This window comes from Pelophylax lessonae (genome assembly GCF_965119305.1).
Source record: "Pelophylax lessonae genome assembly, chromosome: 4".
Classification (NCBI taxonomy): Eukaryota; Metazoa; Chordata; class Amphibia; order Anura; family Ranidae; genus Pelophylax; species Pelophylax lessonae.
The window spans coordinates 448,046,235-448,066,304 of NC_138771.1; the positions used below are offsets into that span (position 1 = coordinate 448,046,235).

Genomic DNA, 20,070 nt, shown 5'->3' on the forward strand with positions numbered 1-20,070 from the left:
TCCATTGTTTGTAAGGCTACTTATAAATGAACTGCCTGTAATGCAAACCGTGGATACTTAACATTTCTATCTAACATGCTGATGAGCACTGCTCAGATCTTGAGAAGCCCTCCTTTGAAGTCTTTATCAAGAACCAATACTTCCAGGTGCATCTGGTTCCCACTGCGCTAAGTGGATCCTCCTGTCATTTTCTGTGTCACTACAGGACACATTAGTGACATGGAGGTCAGTGGAAGAAACTAAGTACTGAAGGGGAAAGAGTAGGTAGATACTCTTGGAAAGTGTCCGTTTCTGCACAAACTTTAGCCAGCCGTTCTACTTGACCAGAGCAGCATTAAGCAGTGCGAGTGAATGGGGAGAGATCAGTATTCACTTTACAGGGGTAGTTTCTCCTTCGGTTCTCTCCTTGCTTAGCCTTGGGGGACTGTACCTGGGCCCCAAGTGTGGAAGATGCAGGGGTGGCCTTTAATATTTCTTTGGGCACAGGATCCTACGCTCAATTTGGCACATTAAGTGCATCACATTAAGTAAGTTGTAGGGGTGCTATACAGGTCCAAGACGATGGTCTGCTTACAGTGGAGCTATGTCCCTAAAGACTTATTCGTGGTATGCACATCATAGTGGGCTAATTAAGGATGGGATCTGTCTCTTTAATCCTGCCTAAAATGAAAGACCTCAGTCGTTGTAAGTGCAGGGCTTGTTTTCTTTAAATCTCTCCTATGGTGCTCCAATGCCCTTTGCTGTGGAAGGGTGTAAGTTTTGTCCTACAGTCTGGCACATCAGGCACTACTGAGCCTGCATGATTGCATCTTCAGCTGCTTCACTGCGCATTTGCTGAAGTTTACGCCTATGGGTATAATGTTCAACATGTAATATGCCAGGCCAGCCCAGAAGATTTTCTGGCCTCAGTGAACATCTGGGATGTTTACGTGCATATTCCCATTTTTCTTCCTCATCAATGATATCAGCGTTTTTATGTGGGTGATTAGCATTACCAGTTTGTTTCCCTTCTCTTTAGCATGTCCACAGCCCCCCAGGGTTTTCTCCAAGGTACTTGCGGCAATCCTAGCTCAGCTTCATTCTCAGGGGATGCACGTTGTGGGCTATCTGGATAATCTCCCACTAAAAGATCTGTCCTCCCTACCCCTGATAGCCAATGTCCACTGTACAGTGCAGACTCTTGTAGCCTCATGTACTGAGGAGATCAGCGGCCAACTTGGTACACCCGACATGACCATTTTGCGGTGGCTTTTTCTAATGAGAATCAGGATGGGATTTTCTGGAGGCAGTTTTTATGGGCAGAGCCCCTCCCTATACCCTGGGCTGCTCTTCAGATCCTCCCCTTTTTGATTGAGATTGCTGCTGACACGTGCTGTGCAGCTGTCTAGGGCCTCCTGGTGCATCTTTGGTACAGTGAGTCTGGGGGTCTCCAGTGTGCTTTGCCTGACATTTTTTTGTCACTTTTTTTCAACTTTGGCTGACAGGTTCCCCTGGTGCAACATGGGACCTACAGATCGTGTCCCCATCTGACCCCCTCAAGGAGGCCGCAGGCCTTCCGGATCCCAGCTGTCTATAATTGCCATTTTGTCGGTCCTGGAATCGTTTGTGTCCCTGGTGGAGGTGCCTTTAAAGGGCGAGGTGCTAAAACGACCTCCGCCTACCCCTGCCTCATCTGATGTCTCAGATTCTGAGTCTGACTCAGCCACCGCAGACACGGGTCTCCCTGCCGGATCTGCTACCTCGCGCCCGGTCTCCTCTGACAGTGAGGAAGACATTTCTACCTCCACTGCTGAGCAAGATAAGACCCTTAAATTGGAGGACGTGACTGCGACTGGGGCGCAGATTGCGTTTGGCACTCACAAGCCATCCAGAGCGGCAAAGGTTTTTCCCTTTCCAGCGTATTTTGACTACATGCTCAAAAAAGAATGGGACCGTCCAAAGCGTTCCCCTGGGGTGCCTAAGCGGAATGCTAGACACTATCCTTTTGAAGAGTACCCGATAAAGTGGACTGTGCCACTTATGGTGGACCCTTCGGTCTCAAGACTGATTAAGGCTACCGTTATCCCAGTGGAGGATTCCCCTTCCTTTAAGGACCCAGAGGATAGGAAGGCGGAGGCTGTGGCCTGCAATATGTACTCCCTGGCGGGGTCTGCACTGAGACCAGTGTTTACGGTTGCTCTTGTCACGCAAACGTTGACTGAATGGGCTACATTACTACGCCGTGACCTGTAGGGGAAACAAGTTTCCTCTGCCTTTGTGGAGCTGTTGAACCAGCCGGTGCAGGGGCTGCATTTGGTTTGCAATGCTGCGCTGGACACTGCTCCCATAGTGGTCCTCCGCCGTATATTTTGACTGAAGTGCTGGTCTTCGGATCAGACTTCAAAGAAGGCCTTGACTGATCTGCCTTTTCAAGGATATCGCCTGTTTGGAGCTACCCTAGATGACATCCTTAAGGGTCTCACAGGGAGGGAAGAGTACCTTTCTTCCACAGGCTAACAAGGGTAAGGACCCTCGTCGCAAACGGGGTCCCTCCTTTTCAGCGCACAAAACGTTTTTTCGTCCCTCAGGGTCAGTCGATAAGGCAGTCGATAAGGCAAAGCCCTTCAAGACTCCCTTAGGCAATTCCAATCGACCCTGGTCTGGCAAACAAAAGTCTGGTTTCTCCAGACCTCCTTGGCCTGAAGGTGCGCCCTCACCCGTATCTGGGGTGGGGGGATGTCTTTGCCGGTTCCCGGACCTGTGGTTACAAGATTGAGTTTCGATCTGTCCCTCCAGTAAGGTTTTTTTTCCCTTCCAATGTGTGACTGTCCCCAGATCGCTTGTTGGCGCTCTCTGGACCTGGTTCAGGACCTGGTTCAACAGGGTTAATAGTTCTGGTTCCGTGTGCAGAATGGTTTCAGGGATTTTTTTCAAGCCTGTTCATGGTTCCCAGGAAGGAAGGCAAGGTACGTCCAATCCTGGACCTGAAAGCACTAAATTGCTTTAGGCAAGTTCAATAATTCAAGATGGAATGAGTTTGCACGGTGGTGGCCTCCCTACATCAGGGGGATTTCCTGGCCTCCATAGACATCAAAGATGCCTACCTTCACATCCCAATCTTTGCAGGACACCAACGGTTTTTCCGTTTTGCCGTTGAAGAGAATCGCTATCAGTTTGTGGCGTTGCTCTTTGGTCTAGCCTCTGCTCCTCGGGTCTTCACAAAAGTGTTGGCTCCGATCCTGGCGCTGTTGCAGCAGCGGGGGATAACGGTCCTGAGTTAGCTGGACGATCTGCTTCTCCATGTGGAGTCTACTACGGTCCTGGAAACAAATTTGGAAATCACCATGAGAACTCTGCAGGAGTTTGGGTGGATTCTGAACCTTCAGAAGTCGTCCTTGGTCGCTTCCATGAGACTGGACTACCTGGGCCTGACTTTGGACTCGTCCACAGCCAAGGTGTTTCTTCCTCTGGAAAAACTGCAAAAACTCCAGACTGCGGTTCAGCTGTTGCTGTCCAGCAAATGGTTGTCCCTTCAGACCTGTATGAGAGTTCTAGGACTGATGGTGACCTCCTTTGAGGTGGTCCCCTTCGCTCAATTCCACATGAGGATCCTCCGGAAGGAAATCCTTCTCAAATGGAACAAGAATCCAATTTCCCTGGATATTCAGATCCAGCTGAGCCGGGTGACCAAGGAGTCCCTGATTTTGGTGGCTTTGGTCCCCGATGCTCAAGCAAGGAAAATCTTTCCTCCCTATATATTGGACAATTGTCACCACGGATGTAATTCTGTCCGGGTGGGGGGAGTTCTCGGCAGGTTATCTGCTCAGCGAGTCTGGTCCCTGGAGGAATCCAGGTTACCGATCAATGTTCTGGAGCTGAGAGCGACCTGGCTTCGCATAATCCCCAGGACCGAGTAACTGCAGGGTTGCCCAGTGCGCATTCAATTGGACAATGCCACAACCGTGGCTTATATCAATCACCAAGGGGGCACCAAAAGTGTCCTTGCGGCCTTGGAAGTGGCAGGCATCCTTTGTTGGGCTGAACGCTTTTGTTACAGCGCCCTCCGCTGTTCACATTCCAGGAGTGGAAAATTGGCAAACGGATTACCTCAGTCGACAGGCCTTGGATGCAGGGGAATGATTCCACCATCCGTAGGTGTTCCAGCAGCTGTGCCTTCGTTGGGGCACTCCAGATGTAGATCTGTTGGCATCTCGGGTCAACAGAAAAGTACAGAGGTTTGTGGCCTGCTCCCGGGACTCTCTGGCATATGCCGCAGACGCGCTGGGGGCCCCATGGGCTCAGTATTAGCTGATGTATGCCTTTCCTCTCAAGTTGCTGCCAAGACTTCTTCGCAGGATCGAGGCGGAAGGGATTCCAGCCATTCTTGTTCCGGACTGACCTTGCCAAGCTTGGTACACCGCCAGGTCAAGCTAGTCACAGACGCTCCTTGGAGACTTCCTCTCAGGGAGGATTTACTGTTTCAAGGGTCAATCTTCCATCCTGCTTTACGTTCGCTGGCTTTGATGGCTTGGCTGTTGAAAGCCAGGTGCTGAAGGACAGGGGGTTGTCTGCTTCAGTGATTCCCACTCTGCTTAAAGCGAGGAAGGCAACTTCTAGGAAGATTCATCATCTCCTGGTGCTCCCCCTCGCTCTTACTCGGTGGCTCGGATATTGGCTTTCCTTCAACGGGGAGTTGATCAAAAGTTGGCCTTGAGTACTATTAAGTGTCAAGTTTCGGCCTTGGCAACTTTTTTCCAAAGACCGTTGGCCACCCATTCCCTTGTGCGTAACTTCATCCAGGGGGTGCGACACTTGGAAACCTCCGGTGTGACCTCCGTTGCCACCTTCGGGACCTTAATTTGGTGCGGTCGGTTCTTCAGAAACCTCCTTTTGAAAGTATTCTGGAGATTCCCCTGCTTAGCTTATCCCAGAAGGTGGCCTTCTTGGTGGCTATTACTTCTGCGCGCAGGGTTTTGGAACTAGCAGCGTTGTCCTGTTCTTCCTATCTGATGGTTCTTCGTCCGGATCCTTCCTTTCTTTCCGAAGGTGGTTTCCAGTTTTCACTTAAATGAGGACATCGTGTTACCTTTATTTGTGTCCTAAGCCAAAACATCCTAAGGAATTTGCACTGCATACTTTGGATGTGGTTCTGGCAATCAGGGTGTACTTGGCGACTACTGAGTCTTTTCGTAAGTCAGATTCGCTCTTTGTACTCGCGTATGGTCCAAAGAAAGGGCTGCCTGTGTCTGCTGCCACTATTTCCAGATGGATCAGACAGACAGTTGTGCGTGCTTATTTAATTTAGGGTCAGGTTCCGCCTTTCCCTGTTAAGGTGCATTCTACTCGGGAGCTTATTACTTTCTGGGCTTTTTGCCATCAGCCATCTGTGGTTCAGGTTTGCAAGGCAGCTACGTGGTCGTCTGTTCACACCTTTTCCAAATTTTAGAAGATGAATGTGCTGGCATCTGCTGAGGCCTCTTTTGGCCGCAAACTTTTGCAGGCTGCTGTTTAGGGGGCTTTTTGGCCTTCCTTGAGGGTGTTTACTGTTTGTTTCAGGTGGGCCTCATCTTGTTTTTCTGATGAGTCCTATGTTGCCTGGTTGGCTATGTTTCCACCCCTTTATTTTATGGCATTGCTTTGGGACGTCCCTACTGATATGCATCAGAGACTGCGTCCATCAATAAACGATAGAGAAAACTAGATTTTTGACTTACCGTAAAATCCTTATCTCTTAAGTTAATTGACGGACGCAGTACCCGCCCCTCGATGTTGGGTTGGGTTGGTTTTACTTCTCTGACACTATGATACAAAACTGACATCCTATGCTGGAAGAGAGAGGGTGTACCCTCTGGGACTGCCCGTTGGCGTAGCCAGAACTTTTTCTCTTACGTCCTCCGACAGTTGCCGCCGCCTCCAAGTCATCACTGTTGGGTATTGACTTCCGCTCCGCAGGAGTGGCTAGGCATAAAGTCTTAGTCAAAAGAACAAAGGCGTTTGCATATACACACCCATGGGGGCTGTCCCATCTGGTCAATACCCCACCTGCATGGTCACTCCCAACTCAGTTTCTTTCTGCCTAGCGTCAGGAGCGGTTAGGATTCCCTGTGCTGGGGCACAGTCTCAGCCTAACTAATCTTTTATTTGATTTTCTTTGAAAATGTCAGTTTTTTCTTACTTTACTAGCTGTTTATTTTGTCAGCTTTTACTTATTAGTAGTTTCTTCGGATGAAGATGGATCATGCGGTGCTGGGATTCGGACTGACCGCCCTGGTTCTCCAGGGCAGAAGGGTCAGATGGACCCCCAGCCCGCCATCGAGCGTTCAGCTTATGGTTCGCCCTGGCATTATGAACGACCCATCCCTGCTCGCTGCAGGGATGCAGCCGTGAGGTGGCTACCTCACAGGACACATCTGCGATGCTGCAGCGTCATGTCCCTGGCTAACGGCACTCCCTGTCAGATGAGGACATCGGTTTTCCGTTCTGAGAGGCTCCCCACGCCATCTGGTACAGGTAAGTACTTCTGTGTGGGACCTCTGTGTGGGGTGCTGCTGTGCTGTATGTTTTTGGGGGTCCCTTCCCTGTGTCACTTCGGTGCTTGTTTGGGGCGGGCGCAGACTGTGTGTGGTGGCCGCAGCGGAGTGAAAACCGCGCGGTCCGCCATTTTAAGTATGGGCAGGCATGTTGCTTGACTATGGGCAATACTACATGCTGTTTTGGCGCCATCCGCCGCCATTTTGCGGTAGCAGAACGATCGTTCCGACCGCATGTTCAGCGGCTATTTTACTGAAGTCTCCCATTCAGTCCTATGGGGCAGCCATTTTCCCTGAGTCATGCAGCCTTTAGTTCAGCCTCCTCTAATCAGCACTTCCTTTTCCTCTTGAAGCAGGACACTGGTGGTAACACTCTGCAGACCTCTGCAGATTATCTCTCTCAATTACTCTCTGTATTGTCACTTTTGGCTCAGTTTTTTCTTCTCCTGTTTGGGGGTCTTGTAGCTGTAGCGGTGGGCTGCGCACTCCGCAGCGCTCTTAAAGGGGCAGTACAATTTTATTGCACTATTGTTTTTTGTCTGGAGCAATGGATTCTCAGGACAGCAAATTACCCCCAGCTCTGGTGGGGGACCCCTGTTCTCCTGTGACCCCTCTGAGTCCTGATTTGGCCGCTGTAGTGGCGACCTTAGTGTCCAATATGGAAATGCTGATGGCTGAACGTGCTGTTAGAAAAAGGGCCAGATTGTCTCTTTCTTCTGATTCTGATGGTGATATGGCTGCTGCAGTGAGCGTGCCCTTTTCAGGGTCCCGCTCATCCTTGGATCCGCTGGGGTCTGAGGGGGAGGCTGAGGTGGAGGGGGTTGATACTTCCTCCCCGGGGTCGCCTGCAGAGCGCGCGACCATGGATGAATTGATTGTTTCTGTAAAGGAAACACTGCATTTGGAGGATGAACCCACTCCTCCGGGCATTGTGTCATCTTTTGGGACACATAGGACCCGCAAGTCGGCGCAGGTTTTTCCCTGTCCCGCTGAGTTTCATTACACTGTTAATGAAATGTGGCGCACTTTAAAACATCATTTTGTGGTACACGAACGATCGTTCCGACCGCATGTCCGGCGGCCATTTTGGCGAAGCCTCCCATGCAATCCTATGGGGCAGCCATTTTCCCTGAGTCTTGCAGCCTATAAGTTCAGCCTACTCTAGCAGCGCTTCCTTTTCCTCTGCAACAGGACATCGGTGGCAACACTCTGCGGGCTCTGCAGGTTATCGCTCTCAATATTTCTCTGTATTGTCACTTCTGGCTCAGTTTTTTTCTCCTTTTGTGGGGTCTTTGTCACTGTAGCTGTAGCGGTGGGCTGCGCACTCCGCAGCGATCTTAAAGGGGCAGTACTCATTTTCTTGCACTGGTTTTTTGTATCTTTGAGCAATGAATTATCAGGATAGCAAATTCCCCCCAGTTCTCCTGTGGCCCATCTGCGACCTGATTTGGCCGCTGTGGTGGCGACTTTGGTGTCTAATATGGAAATGCTGATGGCTGAACGTGCTGCAAAAAAGAGGGCCAGATTGTCTCTCTTCTCTGATTCAGATGGTGATATGGCTGCTGCGAGCGTGCCCTTTTCAGGGTCCCACTCATCCTTGGACCCACTGGGGTCTGAGGGGGAGGCAGAGGTGGAGGGGGTTGATACCTCCTCCTCGGGGTCGCCTGAAGAACGGGTGACCATGGATGAGTTAATTGTTTCTGTTAAGGAAACTTTGCATTTGGAGGATGAGCCCAGTCCTCCGGGCATTGTGTCCTCGTTTGGAACGCACAGGACCCGCAAGTCGGCGCAGGTTTTTCCCTGCCCAGCTGAATTTCATTACACTGTTAATGAAATGTGGCGCACGTTAAAACGTCCATTCCTGGTACCTAGTCAGGTCAAATTGCTCTATCCTTTTGCGCCGGCTACGGAATCACGATGGTGTGTGCCTCCGCAGGTAGATCACACTGTGGCAGTCTTAAACAAGGCTACCTTCAGAGGATACCCCGGTTTTTCGGGATCCCACGGACCGGCGGTTGGAGTCTCTAGCACGCCATTCCTATACGGTGGCGGGCTCGCTGCTTAAACCCATTTTCGCGTCCGTTCTAGTGGCTCAGGCTGTGACTGATTGGACTACGGTGCTTAGGAGCAACCTCGTGTCTGATGCTGTTCCACCTGCTCGGCTGGATATGGTGGATCAAATTCACAGAGGAATCATGCATTTGTGTGATGCGGCCCTGAATGAGGCCCCTTTGGTAGCACGCCTGTCTAGTGTCGCGGTACTTAACCGTCGACTGATTTGGCTGAAGAGCTGGTCGGCTGACCAGTCCTCGAGGAAAACAGTTGCTGATTTTCCCTATGCTGGTTCTCGCCTGTTTGGCGAGGCGTTGGATACCCTGGTAAAAGGCGTCCCAGGGGGCAAGAGCACTATGCTGCCCCAGAACCCAAAGAACAAGTCCTTTCGTGGCAAGCGGGGTTCTACATCTCGACCCACTCAGGGGTCCTTTCGTGCCTTTCGGAACCAATCCAAGGGCAAGCCCTTCAAGGGCCAGGGTAGTCAGAAGAAGCCCTGGGCGGGCAAGTCGAAGCCAGGCAATGCCAGCTCGACAGGTCACTCCGCCTCCGCCTGAAGGGGCGCCCTCACCCAATTCCGGGGTGGGGGGACGTTTGCGCGGTTTCCTCCAACCTTGGCTACTCCGGATTTCAGGCAGGTGTGTTAAGGAAATCGTTCGATCAGGTTACAAGATCGAATTCCTCTCCCGGCCAGGGAACAGGTTTTTTGCCTCAAATCTTCATTTGCCTCCTGGGCGTCTGCAGGATCTGCACCAAGCTGTGCGAGACCTTCTTGCTCAAGGGGTGATTGTCCCGGTGCCTCATCGGGACAGGTTTCGAGGTTTTTATTCAAACCTGTTCACTGTGCCCAGGAAGGAGGGCAAAGTACGTCCAATTCTGGACCTGAAAGCGCTGAACCGCTTTGTGCGAGTTCGAAAGTTTCTAATGGAGTCTCTCCGTTCGGTGGTGGCCTCTCTGAATCCAGGAGAATTCCTAGCCTCGATAGATCTGAAGGATGCATATCTGCACATCCCCATTTTCGAAGGTCACCAGAGTTACCTTCGGTTTTCTATCGCAGAGGACCACTATCAGTTTGTGGCGTTACCTTTCGGTCTCGCTTCGGCTCCAAGGGTTTTTACCAAAGTGCCGGTTCTGGGCCTGTTGAAAGCACAGGGCATTGCGGTCTTGGGGTACCTAGACGATCTCCTTCTGAGATCGAGTATCAGCCAAGACCTTCTGCGCGATCTGTACCACGGTACAGACGCTACAGGAGTTCGGATGGACCATCAACGTTCAGAAATCGAGGTTGTCACCATCGGTTCGTCTTCCCTATCTGGGAGTGATTCTGGACTCTGCTCAGGCAAAGGTGTTCTAGCCAGAGGACAAGCTCCAGACCTTGCAAGACGAGATCAGGTCCCTCAGGGACAATCCGTCCTCGTCACTCAGGACTTGTATGGGGTTGATGGTTTCGGCCTTCGAGGCGTTACCCTTTGCCCAGTTTCACACGCGGGCTCTCCAGGCGGAGATCCTGGCCAGGTGGGACAAACTCCCTCAGTCTCTGCATCTGAGTGTCTCATTGAGTCGCCAGACCTGATTGGCTCTTCTGTGGTGGTTCCAGTCCCCGACAGTGTCGGAGGGCAAGTCATTCCGTCCGTTACTGTGGACGGTGGTTACCACAGATGCCAGCCTGTCAGGCTGGGGTGGCGTCCTGGGCAACCTGTCTGCCCAGGGCTTTGGTCGGAGGAGGAGTCCTCTCTCCCGATAAATGTGCTGGAATTGAGAGCGATAAAACTCTGTCTCTTCCAGTGGTCGGACCGACTTCGGGGCCGTCCTGTCCGGGTGCAGACGGACAATGCTACCGCTGTGGCTTACATCAATCACCAAGGGGGCACCAGGAGTGCCCGGGCGGCCCGGAAGGTGACCGACATTCTGTCGTGGGCCGAGACTCATGTCCCGGCGATTTCAGCAGTTCACATTCCGGGTGTGGAAAACTGGCAGGCCGATTATCTGAGCCGCCAGACCCTGGACCAGGGGGAATGGTCCCTGCACCCGGAGGTCTTCCAGATGCTGTGTGCGAAGTGGGGATCCACGGACGTGGATCTGTTCGCATCCCGGTTAAACCGAAAGGTGGAAAGGTTCGTGGCAAGAGCGCGCGATCCTCTGGCGGACGCCTCGGATGCGTTGGTGGTCCCTTGACATCAATATCGTCTGATGTATGCTTTTCCCCTGATCCAGTTGCTGTCCAGGTCCCTTCGCAGGCTAGCCTCGGAACCACACCTGGTGATTCTGGTGGCGCCGGACTGGCCACGCCGGTCCTGGTATGCCGACATTGTTCGTCTGGCAGCGGCGCCTCCGTGGCGGCTGCCAATGCGGAAGATCTCCTGTCTCAGTGTCCGATCTTCCATCCTGCTTTACAGTCGCTGGCTTTAACAGCTTGGCTGTTGAGACCCAGGTCCTGAGGGACAGGGGTTTATCCCCTGAGGTCATCCTTACCCTTGTCAAGGCTAGGAAGACCTCCTCTGGTAGGATCTATTACCGTACATGGAAGGCCTATTTCGCCTGGTGTGATTCCAGGGGGTTCTCCCCTTGCTCGTACTCGGTGTCGAGAGTGTTGGCTTTCCTCCAGTCTGGGGTGGACCAGCGCCTGGCGCTGGCCACGATCAAAGGCCAGGTGTCCGCACTGGCTGTTCTTTTTCAACGCCCTGTGGCGTCTCATTCCCTGGTTCGCACCTTCATTCAAGGTGTGCGACATTTGGCTCCTCCCAGGATAGAGCCCCTACCTCCATGGTACTTGAACTTGGTTCTGTCCGTGTTACAGGGTGCTCCGTTTGAAAACATACGGAAAATATCGTTGTCTTTGCTGTCCAAGAAGGTTGCCTTTTTGGTGGTGATCACTTCGGCTCGCAGGGTGTCGGAACTGGCGGCGTTATCTTGCTGTTCTCCGTACTTAGTGATTCACAAGGATAAGGTGGTTTTGCATCCGCAACCCTCCTTCCTTCCTAAGGTGATTTCTGAGTTCAACCTTAATGAGGACATTGTCCTGCCTTCGCTTTGTACGAAGCCTAAGCATCCGAAGGAGATTGCTCTGCATTCCCTGGATGTTGTCAGGGCGTTCAGGGTTTACCTGTCGTCCACGGAATCCTTTCGGAAGACGGATTCCCTCTTTGTCCTTCCTGAGGGACCTCGGAAGGGCATGGCTGCGTCTGCAGCGACTATTGCCAAATGGATCAGACAGACCATTGAACAAGCTTATGCTTTGAAGGAACGGGTTCCACCCTTCCCTGTTAAAGCGCACTCTACCAGATCTGTGAGTGCGTCTTGGGCCTATTGGCATCGGGCCTCGGTGGCCCAGGTGTGCAAAGCTGCGACTTGGTCGTCGGTGCACACTTTTTCCAAATTCTACAAAGTAGATGTTCTGGCATCAGCTGATGCCTCCTTTGGCCGCAAGGTTCTCAGTGCGGCAGTGCCATGAAGGACCCTTGTTTTTTTCTATGGGTCCCTGGCTGTTGGTGTTTGCTTTCCTGGGCTGTTGCTCCTGTTGAGCATTGTTTTTTCTGTTGCCCAGCAGGATCTCTTACTGTGCATGTAAGATTCCTTTCTCTGATGTGGGTACTGCGTTGCCTTTTCTACGGTTGCGTCTCCCACCCCTCATGTCTATACTGCTTTGGGACATCCCAACAGTGATGACTTAGAGACGGCGGCGACTGTCAGAGGACGTAAGAGAAAACTGAATTTTTGTAAAATCTTACCTGTAAAATTCCTTTCTCTGAGTCCTCCGACAGTCGCCGCCCCGGCCCCTCTTTTGGGGTTGTGTTATTATTCCTACTGCTATGCTACCAAACTGAGTTGGGAGTGACCATGCAGGGGGGTATTGACCAGATGGGACAGCCCCCATGGGTGTGTATATGCAAACGCCTTTGTTCTTTTGACTTTATGCCTAGCCACTCCTGCGGAGCAGAAGTCAATACCCAACAGTGATGACTTAGAGGCGGCGGCGACTGTCGAAGGACTCAGAGAAAGGAATTTTACAGGTAAGATTTTCCAAAAATTCAGTTTTTTCTGTCTAGTGTCCTACTCCTGTAGGGGGCAGTATAACCCTACTGATATGCATCAGAGACTGCGTCCATCAATGAACTTAAGAGAAAAGGATTTTAGGGTAAGTCAAAAATCCATTTTTTTCACCATTTCACATGCAGATGCAGACTTGAGGCTTGAGAAACTCTTATTAAATTTCATCTTTTTTATATTTTGACAAAAATTTGATATTCTATTTGTGTGCACAGAAATATTTTTTTTTTCTTTTCTTTTACTAACAATATGGATTTAATAAACAGTAGCACAAATTTCATGTGACTTGAAAATATGTAACTATGACCATTTTAGTCTACAGAATTCCTGCTATCCGATAATATATACTGTGCTGTTTTTGTGGGATTTAGGTACACTTTAGGTATCCTTCAGTGTCTAAAAAATCAATTTTAACGTGTACAAGAAAAGAAAAAAAAAACAGCTTTGACAGCAAAAGTGTTAAAGCACACTGAAAATTGCATATATAATGAAAGACAATACTACTAAAAATCCTTATTTTCATAAAAGATATCAATTATGTATCCTAGATAATGACAAAGATCTTACTTGCATAGGTCGCTATGTGAAAATGGCTGATTTGGTTAAATTAGGAAACAATGCAGAATAATGGACCCTAGTCTAGAAAAAAAAAACTTCCGGGACCTGGAGTAGTAATTTCATATTGCATGTACAGTTACCACCTGCTGGCCTAAATTTGGCCATATGCTATGCAAATTTTGGTCAGTTCATCAGGAAATTTACTTTGTGATTGGCCCTGTCGCCAACCTCCCACCCGACATTCTTTCAATCGAATACAACATCTGTTAGGGTATTCTGACAGCTGCCGCTGCTGGCTGTCAGAATAAAATAGGGGCATCAGGAAATTTGTCTATTCACACTGAAGGAAGAAAGAGTATATGGCCCGCTTAGATCTATTATTGTGCTACAATTTTCTCTGAGTACTACATTTGACTGGGCACCTAACATTGTAAACAAGCTACTACTGTTTACAAGACAGGTGCGGGGGGTTATAGTTACAGTATACGTTTTTGTTCACTTATTTGAATAGTGGTAAATTAAGGTCTCAGTAGTAACTAAACTCAACTTAGCCATAAAAGTTTTTTCTTTCTTTTTCAAATAGTCTGAGACCAATATTCTTAGTCGGTTGAGTTCGTACAATCTGGAAAATTTTGGCCGTTTGGTGTCAAGTGTTATAGAAAATTCTTGGCCAAAGGATAACCAGGGAAACCATATAAAAGACAGTGATAACATTTTACAGCACTTGCTAACATGGCCCGATGCAACGTACATATTTAAGCTTTATGGTAAGTGTAACTTTTCTACTTTCACAAATTTTAAGGATATTAATATATTAAGGAGTTTAAGGCTATATGCACTTTAAAACTAAGGACACTCATCCTTTTTGCCCCTTGGTATTTAAAGTACCCCATCCTCCATCTCCCCATATGCATATTTTCGATGGCATTACCTGACATATTGTTTACATCCTTTTGGGGAAAATCTTTTCTATTCTGTCCACACTTGTTCAGTAGACTTGACTTGTATGACTTCAGTTGACTTGTATGGGGCCATCTCCTGAGGCCAGAGATTTTAGGGATACGGTCCTATAGAAATCTCCTGGAAAGCTACTGCGTAAGAGCAGGCAGCGTAATAAAGATTTCTCTATCGCTCATTGACGGACGCAGTTCTCTCTGATTCTTATCAGTAGAGTAATACTGCCCCCTACAGGAGTAGGACACTAGGCAGAAAAAAGTTCTGGCTACGCCTATGGGCAGTCCAGGAGGGTACACCCTCTCTCTTCCTGCATAGGATGTCAGTTTTTATTCTGCCTAGTAAGGAGTAAGGACCTATTTCCTTGCTGGGATCTCTGGTCCTGGCATATAAAGTAACTAGGGCGCCTAGTGCTTCCTGGGCTTTTTGCCATACAGGCATCTGTGCTTCAGGTTGCAAGACCACTACCTGGTCGTTTGTTCATACCTTTGCCACATTTTATAAGGTGGATGTCCTGGCATCTGCAGATGCCTCTTTTCGGCTGCAAGGTTTTTTGCTGGCTGCTGTTTGGAGGGCTTTTGGCCTTCCTTGAGGGTGTTTACTGTTTGTTTTCAGATGGGCCTCATCTTTTGTTCTGATGAGTCTTATGTTGCCTGGTCGGCTATGTTTGGCCTTGGGGACTTGTTCTTTTCTGCTGTTCCCACCCCTCATTTTATGGCACTGTTTTGGGATGTCCCTTCTGATATGAATCAGAGAGAACTGCGTCCGTCAATGAACGATAGAGAAAACTAGATTTTTGACCGTAAAATCCTTTTCTCTTAAGTTCATTGACGGACACAGTACCCGCCCCTCTATATTTGAGTTGGGTTGGTATTACTTTCTGACACTGCAAACAAAAACACAAAAAAGGGCGCACCGACCTAGCGCATTATCCTCAATATAGGCTTTATTTTTAAAACATAAAAATGGCTACTCACAAACGCAGGTGAAAATCAATCACATCAGACTCATGAACTTGAGTATCAGAAGTAGTCCATACAGGTGTCCATAGTCTCATTTCGAGGCATATGCCTCTTCCTCAGAGCCACCATATACCATAATGCGCTAGGTCGGTGCGCCCTTTTTTTGTGCTTTTGTTTGCAGTATTGTTGGACTGCCCCAGTCCTTTAGGGCAGCAAGACCTTAGCCATCTGAGACGCCATTTATAAAGTCCAGTTGGAAAAGCAGTTAGGGAAGCCTCGTTTTCTGAGCGCAGGAGAAAGATGGTTCATTCACTGCATTTTGTTTGGAGTACTTTCTGACACTGCTTTGATAAAAAACTGACATCCTATGCAGGAAGAGAGAGGGTGTACCCTCCAGGACTGCCCATAGGCGTAGCCAGAACTTTTTTCTACCTAGTGTCCTACTCCTGTAGGGGGCAGTATTAAAGAGAAAAGGATTTTACGGTCAAAAAATCCAGTTTTTTCCTGATGTTTTTAAAGCAGTATTAAACCCAAAACCAGATATTGCAGCCTACTAACCCTTGAATGTGGTGGCTGCATTCATTTTCTTTTTATAGGCTTTTTTTCCTCTCCGTTTTCACTTGGTGATTGGCCCAGTAACACACCACCTTTAATAGAGTGCCTACACTCTGGTGAATGAGCACAGAGACCCGTTTGGACAGCATCATTGTGAGTCCAGGGGGTAGGGAAGTGTTAGATGCTCTAGCAAATTAGGATAAACAAACAAATTGATGCCAAACTCCAACTAAGACATTTTAAGCAGTCATCGCAACTTTTTTTTTTCTTTTTTGAGGTAAAGGTTTTTAAACAATATGTGCATGGTAAGAACCCCTGTCAGTGTTAAATTGTTTGTCTAAACCCTATAATTGGGACATCAGCTGGTTCTTTTGAAAAATAAAAAAAAAAAAACAGGCTTACGGGCAGATTCACAAGGTGAAAATAAAGCCTAAAAAAAGAATACTAGAGCAGTTACCACATCTAAGATTTTCTAAGCTGTAATATACTGTATTAAATGTTTGCTTTTGAGATTAATTGTTGTTGTAAAAGCTTAAAGGTTGTGATTGTAGAATTGAGGCCAGTGTACTCCTAAAGGATGTGGGCAGAAAAGTAGGCAAAAAAGATATATGTACAGTGCCTTGAATAAGTATTCATACCCTTTAACATTTTCCACATTTTGTCATGTTACAACCAAAAACATAAATGTATTTTATTAGGATTTTATGTGACAGACCAACACAAAGTGGCACATAAGTGGAAGGAAAATGATAAATGGTTTTCAAATTTCTTTACAAATATCTGAAAAGTGTGGCGTGCATTTGTATTCAGCCCCCTTTACTCTGATACCACTAACTAAAATCTAGTGGAACCAATTGCCTTCATGAAGTCACCTAATTAGTAAATAGAGTCCATCTGTGTGTAATTTAATCTGATTATAAATACAACTGTTGTGTAAAGCTCTCAGAGGTTTGTTAGAGAACCTAAGGCTCCGTTCACATGTGAGCGTATGGATCGCGGGCAGAACCGCCGCGGTTCTGCCCGCGATCTGGAGATTTATTGCAAATCGCGGGACGCCTAGCGTTGCCCGTTGATTTGCAATAGCCCCCCAAACGCCGAGCGATGTTGCCGCGATTTCCGCCTGCCGAATCGCGGCAACATCGCGCAAACAAAATCGCGGGACGCAATACGCTCCAAAGAAGTACAAGAGCTTCTTTGGAGCGTATTGCGTCCCGCAATTTTGTTTGCGCGATGTTGCCGCGATTCGGCAGGCGGAAATCGCGGCAACATCGCTCGGCGTTTGCCGGGCTATTGCAAATCAACGGGCAACGCTAGGCGTCCCGCGATTTGCAATAATCTCCGGATCGCGGGCGGAACCGCGGCGGTTCTGCCCGCGATCCAAACGCTGACATGTGAATGCAGCCTTAGTGAACAAACCGCATCATGAAGGCAAAGGAACACATCAGAAAGTTCAGGGATAACGTTGTGGAGAAGTTTAAAGCAGGGTTAGGTTATAAAAAAATATCTCAAGCTTTGAACATCTCATGAAGCACTGTTGAATCTAGCATCCGAAAATGGAAAGAGTATGGCGCAACTGCAAACCTTCCAAGACATGGCCGTCCACCTAAACTGTCAGGCCAGGCAAGAAGAAAGTTAATCAGAGAAGCAGCCAAGAGGCCCATGCCTACTGTGGAGGAGCTGCAGAAATCCACAGCCCAGGTGGGAGAATTTGTCCACAGGACAACTATTAGTCATGCAATCCACAAATCTGGCCTTTATGGAAGAATGACCAGGAAAAAAGCCATTGTTGAATGAAAGCCATAAAAAGTCCAATTTGCGGAAAGTCATGTGGGGGACACAGCAAACATGTGGAAGGAGGTGCTCTGGTCATATGAGACCAAAATTTAACTTTTTGGCCTAAAAGCGAAATCCTATGTGTGGCAGAAAACTAACACTGCACATCAAGGAACAAATACCTCTGCAAATACCCCTGAAATGGGGTGCACGCCCTGTCACTGCTGCAAAGAATCATGTACAGAACAAAACAAAGGATGGCTGCACTTCCCATAAGATGCAATTACAGTTTATTCAGGAGATATAAAAGCAAGCACAGATGATACACGGCATACAGCAGGGGAATAAAGGTGACGTGTTTCACATGACTTGCTTGCTTTGTCAAAAAACCCTGCACTGCAAATCACCCTAAACACACTTTCCCCACCGTGAAACAGCATCATGTTGTGGAAATGCTTTTCTTCAGCAGGGACAGGGAAGCTTGACACAGTTGATGGAAGATGGATGGAGCCACAGGGCAATCATTTTTTAATTTTTTGAAGATAAGTTTATTGGTTTTTATAAAGGTCTACATACACAAAAAAAAAAAAAAAAAAAAGACAACACAGTACCTGGTCTAAAAAAAAAAAAAAAAAAAGAAACGTGTGCAAAATCAAACTACAAGTAATAAACAGTCTTTGTTCAACCATCTCACATGTCTCCTGTAATCCCTGTTCATTAAAGAAGAATATGCTGTCTCACAGATGATATGATATAAGCAAACATTATAGCTGCCAGAGTGTAACACGAAAGGTCATAACTCAACACAGCAATATAAGTGTCAGTGTTAAGAGACTAGCTATCTATTTGCCCAAGATTTTATGAAATGTTTTGACTCTCTTATGTAGTTCAAAGGTGAGTCTAGGGGTAGGGAGTCATTAACCATTTTCAGCCATTGGGATCCTGCAGGTGACCTTGATCCTTTCCAGGACAATAAAATAAACTTTTTTTCATAGAAATATAGGATATGAAGCAGTCTCTTGGCTTGGGAAGGAATCACCAGGTCGCCAGAAATGCCCAAGAGGCAGTTTTAGAGGTTCACTATGTTCAGTAGACCCAGAATAGAGGAAATAAAGGAGTTTATGTCCACCCAGAAGTCCTGAACCATGGGACAGGTCCAGAAGCAATGCAGAAAGTCAGCAACCTAGCCACAACCTTGGAAGCATTCAGCTGAGAGAGATAAACCTATTTTCACTTTCGTTCACCGATGGACACAACTCCATGTCTTCTTAGACCCTTGGACTTATGTTGCTCTCTCTTCAGGAGTAGGGGAGTAGGACTAGGCGGAAACAATTATGGCTATGCCCCGGATGCAGTCCCAGGGGGTATACCATCACTTCCTGCTACTTCAGTTTTTTTCTGCCTAGTCAGGAGTAAGGTTCTTCCTTCCCCCCCCCCCCCCCCCCCATGAGTGCTCTAACAGTGAGGATAAATCCTCTTCAACTGCAGCCGAGCATAAAAAGATGCTGGTGGAGCTGATTGTGTCAGTGTGGGAAACTTTAAAGTTGGAGGACTCAGCTAATGCTGAGTCGGCGATGCCGGTTCAGTTTGACGAGATTGTCACTAGTCAGTGGGGATCCCCAAAATGCATGTTTGGAATACCTAAGCATTTCGCTAGGAGAGATCCCTGGAGTCTCTCCTGAAGAAGCTGACGGTTCCACTGTCGGTGGACTCTCAGGTTTTCAGGTTAAATAAGGCCACACTTTTACCGGTGGAGTATTCTCCATCCTTTAAGGATCCTGTGGACAGTAGAGCTGAGGCTCTGGTTCAATACCTTTTCACAGTGTCGGGTTCAATTTTGAGACCGGTGTTTGCTATCATCTTGGTATCCCAGACCTTAAAGCGGAGTTCTGGCCTCAGCAATGTTTTTAAATAAAAGTACCCCCGGGACAGTCAGGGCTAGTGCATTTCAGAATGGATAGCCTGTGAACTGTCCCAGGTTGCACTTACCTTTTAGAAGAAATACTTACCTTGAAAGTTTCTTGTCCAGCGCTGTAATCTCAGGTGTGGGCAGCTGAAGCCAGGGCATCCTCTTCGGTCCCAGAATGCCCTGCACCAGCCCCGCTCGTCAGTTCCGGCGCAGGCGCGTCATCCCTGCACAGAATGACGCATCTGCACCGGAACTGACGAGCGGGGCCGGTGCAGGCGCATTGACTCCTGGGAGCGAAGACGTTCGTCTCCCAGGAGTCAATGCAAGGAGAAAGTGATGGCGCGGGCCATGTTCGCAGAGGGAGGAAGAGGAAGTAAGGTAAGTATATTTTCTTTAAAAACAAGGTAAGTGAATAAAAAAAAAAAAAAATAATTATGCAATTGGTTTTCAGGTAATTTAGAGAAGGCAGAAGGGGAAAACTGCATTTTGAGGGTGAAACCCTGCTTTAACAAACTGGGCAAATATTTTACGCCAGGATCTGGAAGGGGATCAACATCCTTCTGAGCTGGCAGATCAATTGATTCAGTACATTTGTGATGCATCTTTGGATGCGGCCCCTTTGGCTGGCAGAGTATCTGTGACGGCGGTGATCCTTCGCCGCATGATTTGGTTGAAGTATTGGTCGGCCGACCAGGCTTCTACAAAGGTGCTGACTGATCTACCTTTTGTAGGTAACCATTTTATATGGTGC

General features: G+C 48.2%; 1 protein-coding gene across 1 annotated transcript in view; it reads left to right on the forward strand.

The window, feature by feature from the left end:
• Positions 1–20,070, forward strand: part of LOC309553784 (E3 ubiquitin-protein ligase RNF213-like) — a 678,906-nt gene that overhangs the window by 155,283 nt on the left and 503,553 nt on the right. Inside the window, exon 14 of the mRNA XM_082255197.1 lies at positions 13,750–13,933. Within this exon, the coding sequence (XP_082111323.1) occupies positions 13,750–13,933 (184 nt within the window). The remainder of the gene's footprint in view (positions 1–13,749; positions 13,934–20,070) is intronic.